This window comes from Prinia subflava, chromosome 5 (genome assembly GCF_021018805.1).
Source record: "Prinia subflava isolate CZ2003 ecotype Zambia chromosome 5, Cam_Psub_1.2, whole genome shotgun sequence".
Classification (NCBI taxonomy): domain Eukaryota; kingdom Metazoa; phylum Chordata; class Aves; order Passeriformes; family Cisticolidae; genus Prinia; species Prinia subflava.
The window spans coordinates 57,746,078-57,768,340 of NC_086251.1; the positions used below are offsets into that span (position 1 = coordinate 57,746,078).

Consider the following 22,263-nt stretch of genomic DNA (forward strand, 5'->3'; position numbering starts at 1 on the left):
CTCAAATCTGACTGGAGAAAGAGCAGCTTCTGTAGGAGAAGCATGCAGCTCCAAGGGAAAAATACTGTAGCAAACCATCCAGGACTTCCCAAGCAGTGAGGAACCTGCGCCAGTCCTTGAGAATGCATTCAAACCATCCTCAGCCAGCAGTCAGAATTGAATTTTTTACCTTAAAATCCCTTGGGCACTGGAAGTCTGTGAGGTTCTTTTTCCATTGCCTATCAAGAAGCTATTAAAAACTATGTATTAAAAACTATGTCTTTGGCAGCCCAGCCAGCACGAGTAGCTGCAAGATGATTTTCATCTCTTCATCCCAGACCATCTGCTTCTTACCTTAACATTCAAAGGCCTTGAAGGAGAGGTAGGCCACTGAATTTTATAGCTAGATTTCATGAACCTCTTTGAAAATGAAAGGATTGCATCAAACACAAAATTACAGACATCAAAGGAACCTTCTTTTTTCATGCAAGCCCTAAAAGCAGTGCAAAGGGAACTAATTACAATTTGCTCAATTGCCAGTTTTCACACTGGAGTGCATACAAGCATTTTATGCTTTAAATCTTACAAACTTGTGGCTGCCAGCTTAATATACTTCTAAAGCCAGAAGCAAATTAATAGACTAAAACCATCTTGCATCCACTGAGGCAAGCAATGAAGCCAAAAAAGCTGTCAGGTAGCTCCTGGAAAACTCTTGGGCTTTTTTTGCACCCTTGCTTTTTTCTTTCTTTAATAAATCGATATTTCTTTACATATTCAATGGCAGTGCAAACACTAATCCATCTTTTTCAAAAGCAAAGCTGTTGCATTGATGCTTTTTATTGAGCTGATCTTCATCCATACTGCTGACAGAGTCTCAGGGAACACAACTGAAATGGCAGCTCCTCACAAAAAGTATGGGAGAGTTCAGGGACCTTGGCCAAATGTGGCTGACTCAGGATCTGCTGACTCCAGTGGCTGAAAGCACTACACAGACATAGGAGTTCCAGGCAGGCAATGGAGGGGAAGAGCTGCCCTAAATTATAAATCAGGATACAGGTGAAAACTGTGAAAATCAAGAAAATTCCTATATAGCAGAACCTTAGGCTTCCAAGTCCAATCACAGATCTGCCCAAGAATTTGCACCAAGGGTGATGGAAGGGTGCAGTGATCCTGATGCCACTTTAAATTAATGAAAGTGAGGTTGGGGGGAAACTCCCTTTGTCATTTGAACCCTGCCCCATTAAGCCAACAAACCCTGGGCCACAGCAGGTACTGGCTGGCCACAGTGAGAGCTTTCTTGCTCCCCAAATACCATCTTATATCCTCCAGAGATGTACAAGCTCTCTGGTTTGCAGATCACAACAATCCTAACAGATCACTCCCAGAGATAACTTAGCTCCCACTCTCCAAGCTTTCAGGATTGGTGGGTATTGATATGAAATATGATATGATATAATATTGACACACCAATAAAGCTCTCCAAAGGTGACTACTGCACATTCTTCATGCTGTCAGTGACTTAAACTCTCATTACCTGGGGCCATGGAAATGGTATCATATTTTAATGCTGAAGGCAACACTGTGGCATAAACTTCTCCAGCAGGAACTATTGTATAAGGTCTTCTGAGCCCTAAAGAGTAACACAACCAGTGAAACCCTGGGATGATACCACTGTGCTGGGGAAAAAAAAAAAAAAAAAAAAAGTGTATCACTTACTGTTCTCCAGCACTGACCACCAGGGAAGGAGAGGCTGCTCACAATCCTTGAGAGTGGGAGAGTCAAAAAGCCACCAACACAAAATTCAGATAGTTTTGGGGCTCCCACTCTTGGTGGCCAACTTAGCTGCAGTTATACCTTGCTAAGTGAGCACTGCTGCAGTTGTAATCCCATGAAACTGAGTAGGACTTGGAGTGAGGAATTGCCTTGGGTCATGTCTGCACTGGACAGGTGAACACCACGTGTCACCCACACGTGAACAAGGTGCCACAGTGGGTGCCTCATGCAAGTGCATCCATCCTTGTACTGCTTCTTCCCATATGGGAAAGCAGCTCAAGCCAGCCTGCATGGCTGGTCCTTGGATCATTTTTCTAGGAAACTGCTCTTTTTCTCCTGCCTATGAAACACAACCTGTCCTTCTTTTCCTCTCCTGCCCAGCTTTGGAGGAGCTGGGTACCTACACACCAGCAAAGGGATGGGCTGCAGTGTGGCCAGAAGGTGGCCATGGAAGGGCAGGGAGATCAGAGGAGGAAGTTGTGCCTACTGGAAGAAAAGGAAGAACTGGTGGAATACACAGGCACAAAGGCAAGAAGAGTCACAAGAAGGATAACTGAGCCTCTGCCCCACCTGTCAGACAGTTCAGAGATGCTTCAGAGGTAGAAGTGACTCAGTCAAGTAGAGAGGACCGGAGTGGGAAGGAAGAATTCTTGCACGTACATCTCAGCTTTGATTTCTAACTTGGTTTCAGAGCAGCTGAGCACATGCAGACCAGGGGTCTGTGCTGCAATGGGGGTTGTATCTCTGTAATTTCCATGCCCAAGGCTCCTGCTCCCCTACACAACCTCCACAGCTGCAGTAGGGCAAGGTCTGTGCAGAATTGTCCCCCTCTGCTGCACCTCACCCTGCTCTCAAGTTAAAGCATGTGAGGAGCCCTACACAAACATCACCAGTTTTGCAAGAGGTTAGAAATCCTTCTCCAGGAATTCATATCTGCCCAAGGAAGAGGCTATAAACCTGTCATACAGCTTCAAGACCAGCACAGAGTGCAAAGGTGTGCCAAGGAGCTACAGAAAAAATCATCCAACTTTCAGGAAAAGCACAGAACCATCTCCCAGAGCATATGGGTTCTAAAATCTCCACTGAAAAATCATCTCAGTCTGCCTGTGGCAGAAGCTTGAAGATGCAACCGATGAGAAGTGCCCTGTGAGTAATGAGTTCTTAAATCCAAACCAAACCGTGTCATTCTGTATCTTCAGATAAGGTTTATCACTCTCATGGGAGAAAAGCTGTCCTTTTGTGTTACCTGTTGGATGACAACTCTTCTTTCAAGCAGCTCACCAGCTCTGCAGCTCCCATCACAATAATGCTACAAATAATTTAAGTGCTACCACTTTCGATCAAAATTTTAATGAGGCACTAAACCCACAAAAGGGGCTCTGTGTAACATAATTAAATAGAAAGGGCCTAAATAAACAGTACAACAAGTTACATTATAGTTGAAAACAGCTGGGAGGCAAAGAAAGGAGCATTGAAGATGCATGGTGTAAAAAGGCATTTCACAGAATGCAAACACTAAAACTTTTCAACACACACAAAGAGTAAAACACTACGAGCACATGACTTCCCTTTGATTTGGAAGAATCTGTGTGGGGCACAGGGCATTTGTTTTTTTTTCCTTCTGCTAGTCAGCACAATTAAATATTTCACACGGGAACCCAAACAGTGTCAAAGAGGGCCATTTGTGCTTCGGAAAGAAATAAATACTGCAGGAAACAGGCAAAGTCAGTAGGAACATCTGGTTCAGTCAGGCCATGGGATGGCAGATCACGTCTCCAAAACGCTGGACAGTGCTTGGACTCCAAAAGAGTCTTGCAAACAATCAGCATAGTAACAAGTCTGTTTGGCTCAGGGCTGCAAGACGCTTGTTTCATGCTCATGCCAACTCCTCGAATCCACTGCAAGTGGTGACATTCAGGCTGAGCCAACCAGCTCAGCATCCAGTGCTCTGTCTGCATCAGCTATTTACAATATCATGTTTGTTCCACCCCTGTCAATATTTGATCCAAGAGCTGCAGAAGTTCTACAAACACAGGAAGGTTTCAATTTCACATTAAGGTAACACTGACAGTGGTGCTGCTGTATCATGCAAGTCAGTGCACTGCTACTCCTTGAGAATGAAATTACTGGTAAACTCGGTTTTCATTTGATTTCCTTCCAGTCCTCTCAGCAACCTTTCTCCAGAGCCACAGCTATTGCTGCAGTTCTGGGCTGGTGAATGAAAAGTTTCTAAATTCATCTTGGTTTATCATTGGAAGGATCCCTTCTTCAATGGGGGTCAGGATGGGCTCCTCTTTTATAAAATCTGGATCAAAGTTGCTCACGTCATCTTTGGATTTCTGTCAAATGGAAAACACAAAGGAAAGACACGTCAAAAGTATGTATCACCTGCCTGATCCTTGCTCTTCATCTGAGTGCACTGAACCATCACTTCCATAACCCGGGCTGAGCTGACTGAGAACTTTTTCTGGGCTTGGACTGTGAACAGCTGTACCCAGAGAGCAAAGCCCTTTCCAGCCTCTGCAGGTTTCTGACAGGGAACCCCCTCTCAAATTGAACTGACAGCAGCTCTGGGGGCTTCCCTGGCCAGACATGAGTCAGACATGCTCCCCTCAAGTGGCAGCACAGAGCCCGTGCAATTATCAGCTGTGCTCCCAGCTGGCTGACTCCACACAGTCCCTCCTTATCTGCAGGGTTTTGGGGAGAGGGTGGAGGACATTCCTCTTAGTGCCAGCCATTAAACTTGCACAATACTGAATTACTGGGCCGTGAGAAGACAAATGGCTGGCCTCCAGGTGCTGGATTCCTTGCTGTGTGCCACAGAGTGGGGCTGCTTAGAATGCACACACACAAACTGGGTTTGTGGCACATTTTCATGAGGCGCGTGTTTTTCCTGCACCCAGAGCAAGACATTTTATTGACATTGAGGTCAATAAAATTTATTGACATTGAAGTCTAACATTCCCAGATCCTGCCCAGCTCATGCCAGACTGAGCAGGCTCCCTTAGCCTTTGATTCGGGCTAAGGGGCAACTCAGGATTCTGCTTTTGGGCTGTCACACCTTCCCAAGTACCTGACCTGCACCTACTGTTCAGAGAGCAGGACTGGGTGGGCCACTGCCACTGAGAGCTTGCAGAGTGACCACGGCAGGAGACAAGCCACCCCAGGCAGTAATTTGAAAGACAAGGAAGCCACAGTGACAACCCTGGAAGGGCTGCCCATGAAGAGCAGTGCTCTTCTCTCACAGAACATCCTTAGGGCTGTGTGGCACCACTGGGGACAGGGCCAGCACTGTGTCCTGTACAGCCTCTCTGCCAACTGAAGCACTCACATACAGTGGCCTGAGCAGGGAGTCCTGTGCTGGGTGCTGAGCACACAGAGAGACAAGGGAGACACAGCCCTGCTGTGGAGGGGTAGTTGGAGTGAGCAGGATGAGGATTATTTACTCTGTTTTACCTTTGGGGCAAGCCAAAGGGTACCTGAGTGCCTAACCTGTTGCAGCTGCTTTTACAAATCTGCACCTTTTCCCTGAGCTGCCTTTGAAAATTCAGCCTGGAGGGTGGAAGAGGTGGCTGACCAGGTGGCCAACCAGCAGCCAAGCCAGGGCCAGAGGCCTCACTTCCCTTCCTTCACCTCTTCCCTGTCTCATGGGAATAAACCTGCTTCTTACAGAGCCAAAATCTCCCGAGGGGTGCCCTTCCCCCAGCCCCCTGCCCACGTACAATGCGGGGCCTGAAGGGGGGCTCCATCTGCCGCTGGTTCAGCAGGTCCCAGTCCAGCTCCTTGAAGTAGGGGTGCCGCAGGATCGCGCTCTCGCCGCCCAGCCCGGCGCTGCCCAGCCGCATCGCGGGGTTCTTCGTCATGAACTGCAAAACAGACAGGGCTGTTTGTTCCCTCCCATCCGCCACGGCCACGGCACAGGCACCCATCAGCAGCCACACAAAGGCTTGTCCTCAGCTTTCCTGTTGAACCCGGTTGCTGGCCGGATTTCTCAAGTTCCTGGTAATGGAACCGCATGCAGGGAACTTGACTCGCTCCCCAGAGGAAGAAGTTGGGCCGTGCTTCTCCCTGGTCTTTTTGCTTTTGGTGAAATCCTTGATTACCACAACAAGAGAGTCGGATTGCATCATTTGCAATATTACAAATATTGCCCAGTGTGTTTGGTCATTATTTATTTCTGTATTAATTTCTCAGGAGTACAAGCTCGCTCCCAAATGCTACCCAGCAGCCAGCCAGGCCTTGGCCTGGAGTCAGTCCTGAGCTGTGCCTTTTTCCTAAACCTCTCCCTGCTGAAGCACTGCCAGATGCCTACGCTTTCTTTCCTGTCATCTCAGGAAACAGAGGAAAATGGGCAAGGCTCTGGCTTTTAGAGCCCTCTGACCCTGAGCTGATGAGAGCAGACAGGTGACCGTCTCCTCTCTCGCTGCTGAAATGTCAATAAAAGATTCCATTTTGTAACATTTTTATCCTGCTGCCAGCAGAAAGAAATCTCAAACCTCAGCCAAAGGGCCCTGACTTGCCAGGGAGCAATTAGGAAAGCCATACATCACACAGATGGTGTGAGAGGGCCCTGGTGGGTGCCCTTCAGGTCCTGATGAAAATGATGAAGTGTGAATACTGTGGATATTCTTAAAAGGGAGGAGGAGAATCCTTTCCCCAGGAAGGAAAAGAGCTAGTTGGCTTGTTAATTTAGGATTACAGTTCTTAAAAATTCAGTAATAAACAATCTTTCCCCTTCCCTTGCGTATTTCCAATTCACTGGAGAAACCAGGCTATGTTTAAACTGGGAAAATAGCTGCTTTTATTTGCCTATTGAAACAGCAGCATAAAGCAAGCTGCACTCCGGTGGAGGTGTCCAGACGATTTCCTGGAAGATGAAAGAGCATTATGTTTAGCAAACAGCTGAACCAGCCAAACCAGACAATCGGTCACTGTTTCGGGAATGGCCAAGTCTGCTGCATCCCAGCAATGGGGAAATGAAAAGAGGGGAGGTGCGGTGAGAGAACAACTTCATTCTGACTGCAGGAGCCTTTCACAAGGTACAAACCCTCCTAGGACAAGTGGATAAAAGGTCTAGTCATTCCCCAACTAGAGAGAAGGTGGGGACGAGAAAGATGACTGCCTGATTCATAGAATTCTCCCCAACACCCCACTCTGAGGGGGCTACAGGGGCAAAGCAGATGGGGCATCTTCAGCTGACACCTTGCAGGACCCCAGACTCTGCTGGCATCAGCACAAACCCCCCAGCTCCACCCTGAGCCCTTTGAGGTCACATGCTGCCACAGGATTCCCCACAGCAGAACTGTTTTCCAGCATTCCACCCAAACCATCAGTAGAAAGAGCTGCCAGGTGCACCCACATTTGTACGAGGAGTCACCAGGACAGGAACAAAGCCAGGGTGGCTGCTGCAGCTGGGCTCTTCCCATGCTCCTCTGGACTCTTCAGCCCCTGGTGATGCAGCATTCCCAGGGTCAGGCCCAAGGATCAGCAGAACTTCTGTGTCTCCCCAACCCTCCCAGCCTGTTTGTCTCCCTTTCTACCAGCACAACTTCAACATGATTTCTTTCCCAAGAGGCTGCCCCAGCATTTCTGTGGGATAGTGATATCCCCAGAAACACCTTGGTTTCCAAACAAGAAATGGGTCAAACCAAAATCTCTGAGAGACTTGGCTCAGACAAGCCTTTGCAAGACTTGAATTAGGCTTCTTTGTTTTGCAAAACAGACCAGAAACCTCCTGGCAGCCCTGTCTTTCTCTAGAAATCCATTCTTTGTCCCCACAGATGGGTATCTGCAGTTCACTAGCTCTTATTTGCATTGCTGAAACATCTAGAAAGCTCAAATAAGACCAGAGCTGGCTGGTGCTGGGAGTGGTATAGACCAAAACATTCCAAAAAGACAAGAAAAAAAATGGAGAAAAGATTTGGGAATACATCACATGTCTCCTGGCCCCTGCCCTGCCACCACCTCCATTACACCAGGAACCTTCTGTTAAATGTGGAAAGGGAAAAAATAATCATGAAAGTAAATAAACTCTGAAAAGGACTGGCAACACTCTTTGCTTGGGTTCCTATTCATACCCAACCATATAAGACCAAAGCCTGAACCCAATTGCCCATTGCCAGACCAGTTCAGAGCCCTGGGATAGAAAAGTGTGTTTACATTCCTATTTGTTTATTCCATGTGATGCCAAAACTGCACCAAGCAAAGGCACCCAATGCAACAAATGAAGAGCCAACATAAATTCATTCCTGGCTGCTTAAAACATCATTTTTGTTAGGACAATGAGGATTAGGCAAAGGCCATCCCTTAAGGTGGGCTGTTTTGAGGTCTGAGAGAGGAACCAACATTCAAACCAAAACCGTTCAAATTCAAGTGGCCAGCTCTGGTTTGTCCATTGGACCCAGAGATTGGGAAACCTCAGCTGGTAACTCTAGGCACCATCCACCCCACAATGGGTGCCTAAAGGAGCCAGGAGAAGAGTGAGAGGTTCAAATTCATCCACTGCTGGAGCACATTCCCAAGGTTGGCTCCTGAAACCAAGGCCAGGCTTCCACAAAACCCCTCTGAATTATTCCTTGCCTCCAACAGGAATGAGCTGACCTACACTCAGTGCTGCTGCCTCTCTGGCTCTGTAAAAACAGGGCTGTGAAGGACAAGGGGCTGCAGTTACCCACAGCATCATAAATCTCTCTGAGCCTTTTTCCCAGGTACTGGAAGCACCCAACGCAGGCTAGCAGGACCTTAAAAGTGAATTACAGACCATGCACTCTACCAAGAGTATGAACACAATGTGAAGAGGCTCCCCTTTCATGGCAGTCAAACTCACACTGGTCTGCTTCAGCAAAAAACGTGGCACAGGTTGCCCAGAAAATTCCTCATCCCTGGAAGAACTCAAGATCAGGCTGGATGGGGCTCTGAGCAACGTGAAACACAGCCCTGTACTCTGGGCAGAGCACACCATGCCAGGTTACCCAGCCTGTGCAGGCACACACACCTCTGCACCCAGGGGCTGTGATGGAAAACCACAGGCTGGCCATGGCTGCTCCTCCCTTACATAAAATATCCTGGTGAATTTTGGAGGCAGCAGGTCCGTCACAGTCTGGTGAAGGGGGTGTGTTTCTCTGGGAGGAGGCTCCAGTCTTTATCTGGGCTGCAAAGCAGGAGTGCAAGTGATGACTCCAACAGAGACAGCACTGATGTTCTGCACTGGGGCAGTTGCCTGCTTGGCTGTAAGTATATAAAATGACAGAATGAAATTTTTGAATCCTGCTTCCACTAAAATGAATAACAAAGCCTCTCAAACACTATTTGAATTCACCAGGAATCATTGCCCTGACACGGAAATGGATGAATTTTCAGTTTGTGTTGCCCAGTAGGCAGAAAAACCCAAAAGACTCCAATGACCTCTCAAAGACTCCAAAACCCATGAATCCTGCTTCCTCCCTGCCTGAGGCAGCACTGACATTTCTCTGCTGCAGCAGGGCAGCATCTGGCAGACCATCTCGTGCTGCCTCTGCTGGCACCTCCAGCAAAGCAAAGAGCTCAAGATTTCTGAAAATCCTAATTACAAGCTCAGCCTCCATCTCTGAAATGAGTTATCTGCAGCCCATGCCCTGTCCTGAGCATGTGAGAGGCTCTTGTGAAACAGGAGGGTGACGTGCTGAGACTGCACGGACACTGTGCTCTGTACACACAGGGGAAAGCTTTTCTGAAGTGTAGCTCCTCTTCCCCATGGTCCCCTTGGCTGCACTCAGAAACAGCTGGAAAATGTCTTACAAACTGCTGGCTGCTCCTGGCATTCCTGGGAAGGCCAGAGTTTGACACTTGCCTCATAGGTTTGATAGCCCTCAATGTCTTTCCAAGGACAACCCTCCAATGCAGGTGGTGAGAGATGTTCAGCAGAAAGTTTTTTGTAGAAAGTGAAATGTCATCTGCTAATGCTTAATTATCTCTATTTTTCCACAATAATCATGAATGCAGCACAAACCTCAGCCTCTGGCACACAGATGAAGAAATGAAGAAACACAAAGGAAAAAAAAAATTAACAGTAACAACAGCAAGGCAAACCAGAGAAGTTCCTGAGCAAAAAGAAACCCAAATCCAAGACGCCTCCCAGCAAAACCAATAGCAATGCTATCAAGCTCAAACCTGAACCAGGCTGTCAAGCCCTTGCTCTGTGACCACATCCAGCCATGGGAAATTATCCCATTCCCAGGGTAAGGAGCCCCTTGGGAGCATCCTCAGACTGGGATCCTTTGGGCTACACCAGTTTGCTGAGCAGCAAACTGGAGCAAGGCTCTCCCTGACCTCAGCTAACCCTCCCAGCAGCATCGCAGCCAAAACCAGCAGCTGCCATGAGCCAAAACCATGACTTCACAAGATCATTTGAAAACCTTTACTGAGAGAAAATGCAGCAAGCCATGACAAGAAATTAAAAGCTGTGGATTAGTCCACAGAAGGCCCGTGAAGTTACAAGGAAAAAATGCTGCCACAGCAGTGGAAATCTGCGTCAGCTCTGGGAGCTCAGCCTGCAGCAGGTGAGGGGGATCTGTGCAGGTCCTCCCTTTCACCCATGGCTCAGACCATGCTGGAAAGGGCTCCAGGACTCCCAGGACAATGGGCAAGGCTGTGGTGGACTCCTCCAGTGCTGCTCAGATGCAGCATTGCAACTTCTGCCTCAAGAGGCTGAGTCTGCAAATCAGTCTAACAGCCTGGGAGTCACTGCAGGGATGTTTGCACAAACCAGCCACTTCCTTGCACTAATTTCCTTGAATTACAAGTTTCCTTTCTCAATACTGGAATCCCTGATTGGTTTTACATAACTGATGAATGTGTTATTTGCATCAGGACAATTAATTTCATGAGTAATATCATAGATTACATGAGATTGCATCACATCCTAGGAAAACATTAACAAGGCTCAATCCTGTCACAGGAGTGCTGCACTTCAGGAAGAGAAATACAACTTTCTGCTCAGCCAGTTCCTTCACACTGTCAGCCATCTGGACAAGAAAGAAATCATTCTTTCTTGTACTAAAGAACCTTTCAGACACACCAGTTCCCACCAGGACTCTGGTGTATTTACCCTGTAAGAGAAAGCCTGTGTCCCAGCAGCTCATCTTTCAAACACAAGCAGAGAGGGAGGATACTCCCAATCATACAGGCAGGGAACAGAGACCAGGGAAAATTCCTCATTTTATTCTGCCAGGAGCCCAAGGGCAGCCTGTCACAGCCAGGATGGAAGAACCTCAGTGTCACCTCCCCTGTATCACACCCTGTGCCTCACAGGGCCCCTACTCAAACTGTGGCAGTGTAACAGTCAAGTCAAACTGTTAAAGGAATGCAAGATTTCCTTGTTCGTGGTTTTAAAATTTGCCTGTTGGTGTTTCTCTCATGTTGGTACCAAAGAGCAGCAGCAGCAGCTCAGGTGATTATTGCCCCACAGCCTCCCCTCCAGTAAGGAGGGAGAGCAGGAGATCAGGAGATACCCAAGGTGCTTCTCTTCATTAAGATTCATGAGCTAAGCTAACAGGGCAGAAATTAACTGGAAAGGAAATAAGATTTCTCAAAGATCCATTTGATCTGAGACAAAAGGGAATCATTATATAAATAGAGCAATTACTCTAATTAAGGCTTCCCTCCATGAATCTCTCAACTGAACGCTGCAGCTGCTGAAAACAGTTTGGCTGTCTATTATGTAAGGCAAACAAACCCAGGGTCTGGGGTGTCATTAACCCTCAAAAAAAGAAGAAGAAAGATGGTTCTATGGCTCTGTCTGTTAATGCCTGCATTTTTAATGACTGGAAGCCAGGAATCTTCCTTTTCTTTTTTTTTTTTTTAATTTTTTTTTTTTTTTTTTTTAGTAAAAAGCTGCTCATTTTGAGCTAGAATTGTCTTTTACTCTGCTGGGCAAGGCTCCCATCAGCCTCCATCCCAGTCCTGCCAGGTGATGCTCACAAATGTGCCTCATTTCCCCATGCAAGGGCAATCCAGGGCTTGCACACATGAGGGGGTTCCAGGAGGTGAGGGAGGCAGCACAGCCCAGTTCCACTGCAAGGTGTGCTCAGAGAGGTGTCCCATGGAAGTCCCTGTACTCAGGGCAGCTCAGCCAGAGCCTGGCTGTGGGTGTGAGCTTGGAAGCTGGAATCCCCCTGACCTTCTCTGGGCACTGGGCTGCTGAGAGCAGGCCTGGAGTCACCGTGCCTCTCCCAAATGCCACCCCTGTTTCATCTGGGGATTTGCTCTGAGTGCAGACATCAGAGGCCATGTGGTGTTCCTGCTCCTCTCCTGCACACAGAGGGATCAATTGCTGGAAGCCCTGACTCCTACCAGGGCAATTGTTGTGGTGCTGAGCCAGGATGTGACCCCACAGGGTGTGGGTACCCCACACTGCAGTCCTGGCCACACAAAACTGGGAGCAGGTGAAATCTTCAGTGCAAAGCACAGTGCCAGGGTTCAGAAGTACAAGACTGCCCTGAAAGCATTTTAAGGAGAGAGGGGAGGAGGAGACAGAGTGTGAAATATCTGTTATCTCCTTTTCCAGATAAAAAGGGGAAGGGAGGTGAAAAGAAGTCTTCAGCCCAGCTCCCTAAAAGCCAGAAGACTGTAACAATAAGCATGACAGCAGTCACATGTCCAGTGTGCCAGCCCCAGGCAAGAAGGACAAAATGTCAGTGCAGTTATTAAGCAGATAAATGTGATCTCGCTTTCCCCTGGTGCAGGAATGGCTGCTCGATGCTGCCCAGACAGAGCTTGAGGGAACAAGAAGGATTAACTGGATTGCAAACAGTGCTGAGCAAGACAACAGCCAAATAAACCCAAATAAACCAAGGTGGGCTGACTAGCAAAATAAACCCAGGTGGACAGAGCAACTCCCATGTGAGACAGACACATCTGGCTCCAGATCTCCCCGTGGTGTAAACTGATGAGACTTTGCTGACTACCACAATGAAATGTCTAAATAGCTACAAACTTCCTCACTGTGCTAAAACCTACTGTATCCTTGCCTCTCCCCACTCATCAACAACTAACTCATCAACACTAAGGCAGAATAAAAAAGCCACAAGTATCAAGTGCACTGGCCCCTGAGGATAACTAGTGATTTTTGACACTTCTGCCTTTGGTACTTCTCTAATGAGTAATAATAAGTAGACACTAATTTCAGTCACTGGCTATGTGGAATACTTGACAAAGGTTTTAGCCAGGGTGACACCCCAAAAAGTTTTGCTTTCAGAACTGAGGAGTCACCCCCTCCACTGAAGGGTCACCAGCTGCAGGGGCTGCTCAGACAGTATTAAAATCCTGCTGCTGGTTTTCAATTACCACAGTCAGGCTACAGGTACAGCAGGTAATGCAGGTCCATTGCTAAATCAATACATCAATGAGAGGAGCACAAACACAAAGGCAAAATGAGCATCACACTTATTAACAGACTGGGAGCATGATCCTGCTCTCGTTTTAAGCAGGAGTAGAATCTCCCTTGGGTTGCAGGGAAAAACAATTAATCCTTTTCTGATAGTCCTGTCAAGAGGAACTGGGAATCTGTTACACAGCCCTGGGTGGTCTATTTACATAGGGTCATGTACAAAGGGGACTAAAGTGCCCTGAACAAACCTGTAAAGTCCAATTAAGAAAAAAGAAAACACTTCAAAGGAGCTTTTTTTTGTAGTCCTGGTTATATTTCAATTCTTTTAATTTTAGAGTTCCTGAAAAGACACAGCATGTCATAAAGTTCAAAGCTGGAGGGACGAGTAAGTCCTGAAGCCCTGGATAGCTCAGTCAGTCAGAGTTTTGTTACCTCCATCACAGTGTGAAGACCTCCCAGTGAGATGGGCTGGCCCCTTCTGCCAGGGGCTGCACAGCCAGAGCTGGCCCCATCATACAGCAGTCAATCCCAAATCCAGGCTGGACCCAGGTTCCCAAGGGAATCCTTAGGATTTGCCCCAAGACTGGATTTAATGGACTTCACCAAACCCCTTTCATGGGTCTTCAATATCAGTTTAGCCATGGCAGAGCCGAGGAAGGAGCCTGGGCCTCAAGTCTTGGGCTCAGACATGGGAATTACTCCTTCCTGAGCACCAGGGAGTAAGGAGGACAAAAAGATGGGGAAGACAATGTTGGCACTGTGAATACACCTTCATTTTTCCCCATTCCTGGCAGGAAAGAGGAGGATGAGTCACAATGGGCTGGTTTAGGAGCTTTTTCTGAAATGAATCTGAGAGTGCATGCTGCAGACTTTAACCAGAAGCCAATGTCAGCCTGTTGGAAAGGGAATGGTAAAAGACCTAATGACTATTTCAAGATTAATTTGGCCTTGGCAAGCTCTATACAAATATCTGTAGTCTTCTTTCAGAGTGAATTATTCAGAAGCATGGGGCTATCACTGTGGGGAAGAGGAATGCTTGAGAAAGAGGTGTGAAAAAACAACAGAAGAGATTAAAATCACTGGGGAAAGCTGTTTGAGAATTAGGAGGGCAAGAGTAAGAGACAGCAGGTTACAGATGTGGATGTGCAAGGGCAAAAGAGGTAAGAAGGCAACCTATGGTGGGGCACAGCCCTGTCACCTCATCACGGTGTGTTTATGGCAGAAATGGCCTAGGCAAGAGATCTTTTAGAACTGCAGAACTCCTCCCCAGCTGGGAAACAACAGGCTCCAGAGCCCTGCTTTTGCAGCAGTGGCTGTGGAGCCAACCAGGAAATGCAAGATGAAAGCATTTCTGAAAAATAAAATAAAGGAAAAATGTGTACACAGATCCAGCACGGAGCTTCACAGAGATTTAAATATCAGCCTCATGCTGAAAGCCAAAGCTTAATCCAATTGTGCAAAAGAATTTATGGAGACTGCCAACTCTGACAAGATGCCAAGGAGAATCATTTATCGGCATTTGAAGGCACTTTTAATATCTATCTGCCTCTTGATAGCAGGCTCCTCAGCTCTGAGGATAAAGCAATGAGCTCATCCAGCTCCCTCTCTGATTTCAGTGGGTCCACCACCGTGCTGTCCCTTTTCCTTTTGAACTTTGACTAAAAAATACATCTGGGTCATTCAGAGACAAATTCATTATATTTATTCCAGCATTGAATGTGAAACAGATTATCTGCCTTTTGCTGTCACTTGGAAAGGAAGAACCTGGCCCAGATCTGCAGGAGACACAACTTGTGCAGAGTGACACAAGGGCACCATCAGCATCTGGCTGCCTCTTTTCACTCCTTGGAGGTGTTCAGGAGAGGGCTGGGAAGCACAAACACTGGGGTTTGGTTGAGTTTACACAGGGGCCAAACTGACTGCCCAGGATTTAGGGAAAGGGTGAGCACGAAGGCAGCAGAAAGCACAGATGTTATGAGTGATGTGCTGAGGGAGGAGGCTCCTCCGTGGTATCAGAGCTGGTGACAGCAACTGCTGACCTCCCCCTGTCCAGAGGTGCTCAACCCCAAACAACTGCAGTGTATGAACAGAATAAACTTCTCCAAAATCCAGAGGACCTCACCCTCCTGCTGATGTCAGGGGTGAGCAGCTGCAGCAAGCAGGCAGCTGGGATCATCCACACCTCTCCTGAATTCAGACATCCTCGTCAGCACTTTGGAAACAGCCCTTTCCCCTCCACTCCTCTGACACAGGAGACTGTTTGCTTTCATTACCTTAAAAAATCTGCCGCTAAGTCCTTCTGCTGTAAGAGCTCCATCCCTTTGCCTGCTCTCCTCATCAAGGCATTTTCAATTTGCCCACAGTGGTGGGGCCAGTCTGGTTTAGCACAGAGCACTCACCATCCACCAAGCCTTTCTGAAATTTGGGGGGTCCTCACCGAGGGTTTGGGCATTCAGGGTGGCACCCTTAGGGTGGGCAGTTCACTCCTCAGTGCTCACTTTGCTTCCTCTTCCCCTCAGTAAGCCTTGGATGAAGTGTACCAGAGAATTTTCTCTTTTATTTGTATGTGGACACTTCCAGTACTTAAAGGAAGCTCATAAAAAAGAGGGAGAGGACTTTTTACACAGTCTGATAGGGACAAGGGGAACAGTTTATAGCTGAGAGGACAGGTATAGACTAGCCATAAGGAAGAAATTCTTGACCATGGGGTGGTGAGGCACTGGCACAGGATGCCCAGAGAAGCTGTGAATTATACCTGGAAGTGTTCAAGGCCAGATTGGGCAGGGCTTGGAGCAACCTGGTCTGATGGAAGATTTCCCTATCCATGGCAGAGGTTTGGAACTGGATGGTGTTTAAAGTCCCTTCCAACCTAAACCATTCTGTGATCTCTCCAATCTTTTATTCTCAGCCCATTCAGGTAAGTGCCTGCAGAACTTGGATGTCCAGGGGCTCTGCTGGAGCTGTTACCCTGCATCCAGCCAAACTGGACTGCCCTGTGCAACAGCCACGTGGGACATGAGGAGCTCCTCAATATTTCTTTGGAATGACAACCTGTACTCCCCCAGGGAGTCCTGGATTCAACCCATACACACAAACATAGCAACAAAATTTTTCTCACTATATCATCACTAAGGATTCCTGCTCCTTTTCCTGACAAGGAGGGACAGAGGAAGATACCCTTCAAATACAGTTTTTCCTCCCCTGGTATCAGCTTCAAATTTTGGGAAGAAGAAAATCATACACACACACACACACTTTCCTAACTTGCACTAAACTTATTTGCATGTATGCACATGGGTACACACAGGAAATCCCAACTCCCTCACCTTGCGGTCTGACAGGCAGAAACAAGTCCATCAAACACAGGTCATCAGAGCAGGACCCTGCTCCTGCTGACCCTCAGAGCACCATTACTGCTGCAGCTGGCTCTGAAGCACCACTCCCAGCCAGAACAGCCTCCCAGAGTTAACCTGACAGTGCAAAGGGGATTTTACACAATTCTGCAAGAACACAGTCTCAGTGGTATCTGGAGGGGGAAAAGGAACTCCATGACACAAAGTGGGAGACAGTTCACTCAACCAGACCATTTGCCCTCTGAGTCACTTCCAGGCTGCTGTTCTCTAGAAACATAGATCAAATTTTTCTTTTGTTTCCTTGGCATTGTAATGCTGATGCAATTTTTCTCATGTTTGCCCTCAGCCAAGCTCTCTCACTTTCCCACCCCTCTCACTCTTCACACTAATCCAGGGGCATTTGGGCTCTCTGGTGCTGTTTCACCTGTGCTGAGAGAGAGCACAGGCTGCTTAAACCACAGCAAATTTCCTCTGCGCCTTCCCCTTTTTTTGTCTGGTGTTTATTTTTCACACAAAACCCACTTGGAGGTGGATATAACCACTTCTGCCCAATCTCTTAACTCCAGTAGTGTTTTTCTCAAAATGCATGTCTTTAACCAGCTGGAGGCTTTAGTCTCATTTGTGACCCCAAAATATGGAGCTACAGGCAAGGCTGCCTAAGCCTCACTTTTGGAGGGAGCATTTCAGCTAGGCCAGAAGTGTTTCAGAGCCCTCATTAAGACTGGAGGTTAGCAGAAAAATGCCAAGAGACATCCTTGGTTTTAGCGAACTCAGCTGTTTGGAGTTTGGAAATCCAGGGTGCAGAAGGCAGAGCAGAACTAACACTTCCTTAGGGAGAGGCTGCTTTCCAGCCCCTGCTGTTACCAGGCTCTGAGGGTGAAAACATCTAAGCTGCAATTGCTCATCCAAATTTCCAAGCCTTTGGGCCAAGCATTGCTACTTGAGATCACCAGTCCATGGCGTGGCTCAGTAGGCTTAGCCCTTCTCTCCTCATCAGAAACCATGCTCAGAAATCAAAATCCCTGCAGCTTTCCCTGGTAATTTGCTTCCCATTACGCCATCGACTTCCGAGACCTGATTTTCACTGTGTCCTTCCATTCTCCCCTCCAACTAAGCTGCCTATGAGCCAGGCAGAGTGGCTGAATTACATTTGAGAAAGCCATGCACAGAGTGAGTGAAACAGGCTGCCAAAAAACCACCCCACTTATGGGTAGCAAAAGGATTGTATTTCATTTTGCAGTTCACTCAGCTCAATCCCAAAGCTCCAGGCTGCCTGGAAAGCTCTCCTCTCTGCTCCGGCACTTTTTGGTGGTGACAATTAACAAATTCAGAATATTGATATGCTGTAACAAAGTAATCTCTAGCTGCACTCTCCCCGTAAGAGATTTGGTGCAGCAGTCTCTGCTCTCTGCACACTCACAGAGTTTCTCCCTCACACTTTCTCCATCATCAGACCCTGGTGACTGCACTGTTAGCTGATGGCAAAGAGTATTTGAAATAATTTATTTGACACACGCACAAACCAAATAGCTCCTTGTGACTGCCATGAACTCCTTGTAACTGCATTCAGGTAGGACAGTGGAGAAATCTTTCTCCTTTAGGAATTAAAATCAAAGCAAAACTTATGTCTAGAATAAACTGAAGTGGTCTGAACCCACTCAGCAGCAACTCCCTTCTTCTGTACTTTTATTACTCCTACAAGCAAATGCATGCCCAGTTTGACTTGCTCACACAAGCAGAGGAGAGCTCAGCTTGAGTCCTCTCCTCCTGACTTGAAGCATCAGTACCTGAATTCCCCAGTGACACATTCAGACAGGGCAGGGTACACAAGTGAGATGTTCAGCTTTCCTCTTCTGGGAATAGTGACTCCATCAAACCCTGCTGATTTACCTCTGTCCTACTCCCTCCCCAGCCCTTCAGGGGAAAATACAAGGACAAAAAAACCCCCAAACAAAACAAAAAAACAAACAAACAAAAAAAACAACATTAGAAAGGGAAACAGATAAAAAGGTTTTAGTCTGGAACACAAATATTTCTGCTTTCAATTCTATACTAAGTCTCAGGGCACTGAGGTTAGTTTTGTTTTTCCTTGGTACCAGTGTTCACAAACCCTCCAGGAACACCCAGTGACGTAAATGAGGTCCTAAGAATGTAGTTTTGTTACTGTCAAGAAACTGCAAAGAGGAAGAGGGTGCAATCTCCTGAAATCGTGTGGTTTCTGATGGGGCGAAATCAGTGAAATTCAGTTATGCAAAATGAAAGCCAAATGAGGAAACAGCATCTGTGAAATGAGTATTAAAATTTACTATCCTTGTTTAAAATGAAACTCTTCACAAAGGCAAGTGGATCAAGGGCTTTCTAAACCTAGATATATCTATTTGTAGAGCATCTCTAAGCACCTACATCTAAGTGCACCTTCCTAGCAGAAGAATTTGATTTTCATTTCAGAGCTTTGTACCATTCAAACACGGTGAATTCTCACTAGTCCTGTTCAAGGTTAGAGACCAGAACTTTTAGTGAGGGGATAATCCAGTTATTAAGGCTACTAAGGCCTTAGCCTGCAATACAAGAGAATCCAGGTTTAATTCCCTGATCTTCCACAGGCTTCCCATGCCATGTAATTACTTACAATCATTTATGCCACTGAAGTAGTTGGATGTTGATTTTCCAGAGCTCTCAGCATCATGGTTAGAAAGCACTGTCACAGCGCTAAACCAGAGAGCTCAAGTGCATGTTTTGTTTGAGAAAAACAGAATAGCAATTAGAAGATGCTTATTTAGTTATAATGCTGCATCTAAGAGAAATATTAACATCAGAAGTGCTACTGTCTTTCTCAAAAACTCCAGGTTTACCACTCTGTGTTATACTAACACCTAAAAATACAGACCAAACATTATCAGTACACTGAAAAGGTAATACCTCAGCAGTGATAACACTTGTTATCATTCAAAAGAAATCAAAGTGTCTGTGTCTGTGGCTTCTGTTTTAATCTAGGGCCCCAGACAATCTCTTGACAGGATGTTTCCTTCCCGTTAGTAAAGCCAACATGCTCTGATGCTTCTTTAGAACTCATTGTAACAAGGAAGGAGATCTTCCAGTGAACAGCTCTTGGGCCCAAAAGCTGCTACTGTGAGGCTGCAGAAATTCAGCCTGTAGCCAACCACCACCAAATAAGATGAAATAAGATGCAACACTCAGCTCCAGGTAGCAGCCACCCAGGGAGCAGAAACACTGAGGAACTGAAGGTCCAGTAAACACCTCAGTTGTCAATTCCCATTAGTTAATCCTGATGAATGCCCCAAATTTCAGCCTTTTTCCCCAGGGCAGACACAGTGTGATGCTTCTCTTGAGCAGTGCATATGCATTTCAGAGAGGCAGGTATTTTTTCATTTGTTTGTCACCAGCAACATATAAAACAAGCAGAGGGGCTGGAGAGGAGACTGTTTTTCAGGCAAGGAACCAGCAGTTACTGAGCTGGCTGGGTTTTGGGGATGCTCAATGCCTTCTATTTAAATTCTCAGCTCTCTCCTCAGTTCTGACCCTCTTCCTCCAATGCCCCTCATCATGTTCCTTGTCTGTTAATCTCAGAAGGGACCTTAAGCTGTTAAAATTTGGTCTCTGAAACCAGAGCAGCCTGGGGTGACTGCAGATTGCACTGGCTGTTTCTGGAAGGCCCTATCAGAATGCGGAAAACACCAATGATATTTTATTGCACCCCAAAATTCCTGTTATGACAAGCATCTACATGACTACATTTTACCTTCATCTCATAATTATGCAATATACCTGCAACAAATCCACTCCTCTAGTACTTGTCACTACAGAAGAGGAATTAGTACTTAAGAGGTACTTGGGAGTTCCAGTTCAACCACATAAACGTTGCTCCAGAAGCTGCAATGAGTCTGAAGTTCATGTTTATATTTAAAATATGTAGTGAGCTATTTCCAAAACCTAGGAGGGCCTCCAGCATCACAAACAATCAATTCTGAGCATGACCTGTGATTTCAAAACTCCTCTTACTCCTCCAGGAGTGGATTTTATTGTCAGTTGATTTCTGTGAAATTTATCAGATGTATTTTCAGCTATAGGAAGTAGCTGCTTGACTCACATACAACAAAAACTCTTCAGCAGAAAATTTCAAGATTTTTGCTACAAAAAAGTCTCCTCTTTCCCTCAAATGGTCCCATCATTGACCACCCCATTCCTTTGGGTCAGTGGCCCATGAGTTTCTATAAATTACTACCATATCAAATTATTTCTTAGATCCTCTGTTACCATAATATTTACTGTTATCCACTCTTAAACCCATCTTTGTCCACAGTGCTTTCCCAAGAAAAGGGAATACTCTGATCCTTCTCTTCCCAAAAGGTTCTTAGAGATATTTGGTGATGTGATGAGGGCCAGGAAGAAGTCAGCAGCAGAAAAGCCAAATTAGGTCCCCCAGTTCATAGTTTAACACTCTTGTCACAGAATCACCTTCTGATTCCTTCGAGAAAGCCAGGCAGTTCCAGCTCATTAGGCTCTCACACAGCCCAAAATCTTAAAAGCTGAATTCCCATGTCACAGGCAAAGATGTGAGGCATGTGGATAAAAGAACTCATGGAAAAAGTTAGGAATACATGGCAGCACAAGGACAGAGCATTGCCAGCGACGGCCTCCTCAAACTTTTTGCTGCACAGCTCCATTTTTTTCCCTCCCAAAGATACAAAAGTCAAACCCCTGTCTTTGCATGCAGACAGGCAGCAACCCTGGGGAACGCTGGCATTACCAGAGAGGATTATCAGGAATTCTTCCCTTCTTGGCCATATGGCTGCTACTGATTAAACCCTGTGTTTACCTGCTGCTTCTGTTCTGGGAGACAACCACACACTGTCAATCATTAAGCAAGCAGGGGAATGCCCAGACACACAGACAGGCTCACACACTGCTTGCCAAATTGGCTGCTAAACCATATAATGGCCATAACTGTGCAAACACACCTAAGTGTGGCAGGATGTTCTTTCTGTTTACCCTTCAATCCCAGATAAGAAGAGGGTCAGGGTCAGGGTCTCGCATGATTTCTACCTGCCAACACCCCGGCCCTGCTCCCCTTTGCTGGAATTAGGCTGGAGAAAGCTAGGACAGAGAGCAAACAGCCAAAGGAACTCACTGCTTTGAGGATTGCCACTGCATCCTGCTGGAGCCACGTTGGGTAGACGACTTCATCGTTCAGGATGGCCTCGAAGAGGTCGTCCTCGTTCTCGGCCTCGAAGGGCGCGTGGCCGCACAGCATCTCGTACAGCAGCACCCCCATGGCCCACCAGTCCACATCGGGGCCATAGAGCATCTCCTGCAGGATCTGCAGCAAAGAAACACCAACCCTGAGGCTGCAGATCAGAGCAGAGGGGGAAAGAAGGGTTTGGAAACAGCAGCACAGCAGCTCTCGCTAACAGCGCTCTCTGTCAGGCTGGTGGATGTCCAGGAGCACCAAGTGAGCTCACTCTGGGAACCCCCAGATCAGCACAAAGGTACATCAGATGCTTTAAGCAAGGGTTGAATTAGCTTGGCTGGGTCACTTGGGAAGCAAGCAAGCCCTCAGAATGATGCTGGGGCTGAGCTGCAGGAGAAGGGGCACTGCAGCAAAACTGGGAGAGCCTCAGAAGCAGCTGAGCAGCCCCGTGGGTGAGCTGACATCGCCTCCTCTTTGTCCTTGGGAAGAAAACCCACCTGGCTCCAACAACAAGGCTTTCAGCTGGAGAGGGGAAGCAGTGTGAGTGTGAGAGAATGGTGCAAACATCAGCCACAGACAGAAAT

General features: G+C 46.9%; 1 protein-coding gene across 1 annotated transcript in view; it reads right to left on the minus strand.

Annotated features, from left to right (window-relative positions):
- Nucleotides 1-3,071: 3,071 nt before the first annotated feature.
- The window catches only part of PRKCH (protein kinase C eta), a 113,243-nt gene continuing 94,051 nt past the window's right edge, over nt 3,072-22,263 (minus strand). The window contains exons 12-14 of the mRNA XM_063399560.1: nt 21,620-21,808; nt 5,475-5,618; nt 3,072-4,091 (exon numbers count right to left, since the gene is read on the minus strand). Of these exons, the coding sequence (XP_063255630.1) occupies nt 3,945-4,091; nt 5,475-5,618; nt 21,620-21,808 (480 nt within the window). The 3' untranslated portion in view covers nt 3,072-3,944. The remainder of the gene's footprint in view (nt 4,092-5,474; nt 5,619-21,619; nt 21,809-22,263) is intronic.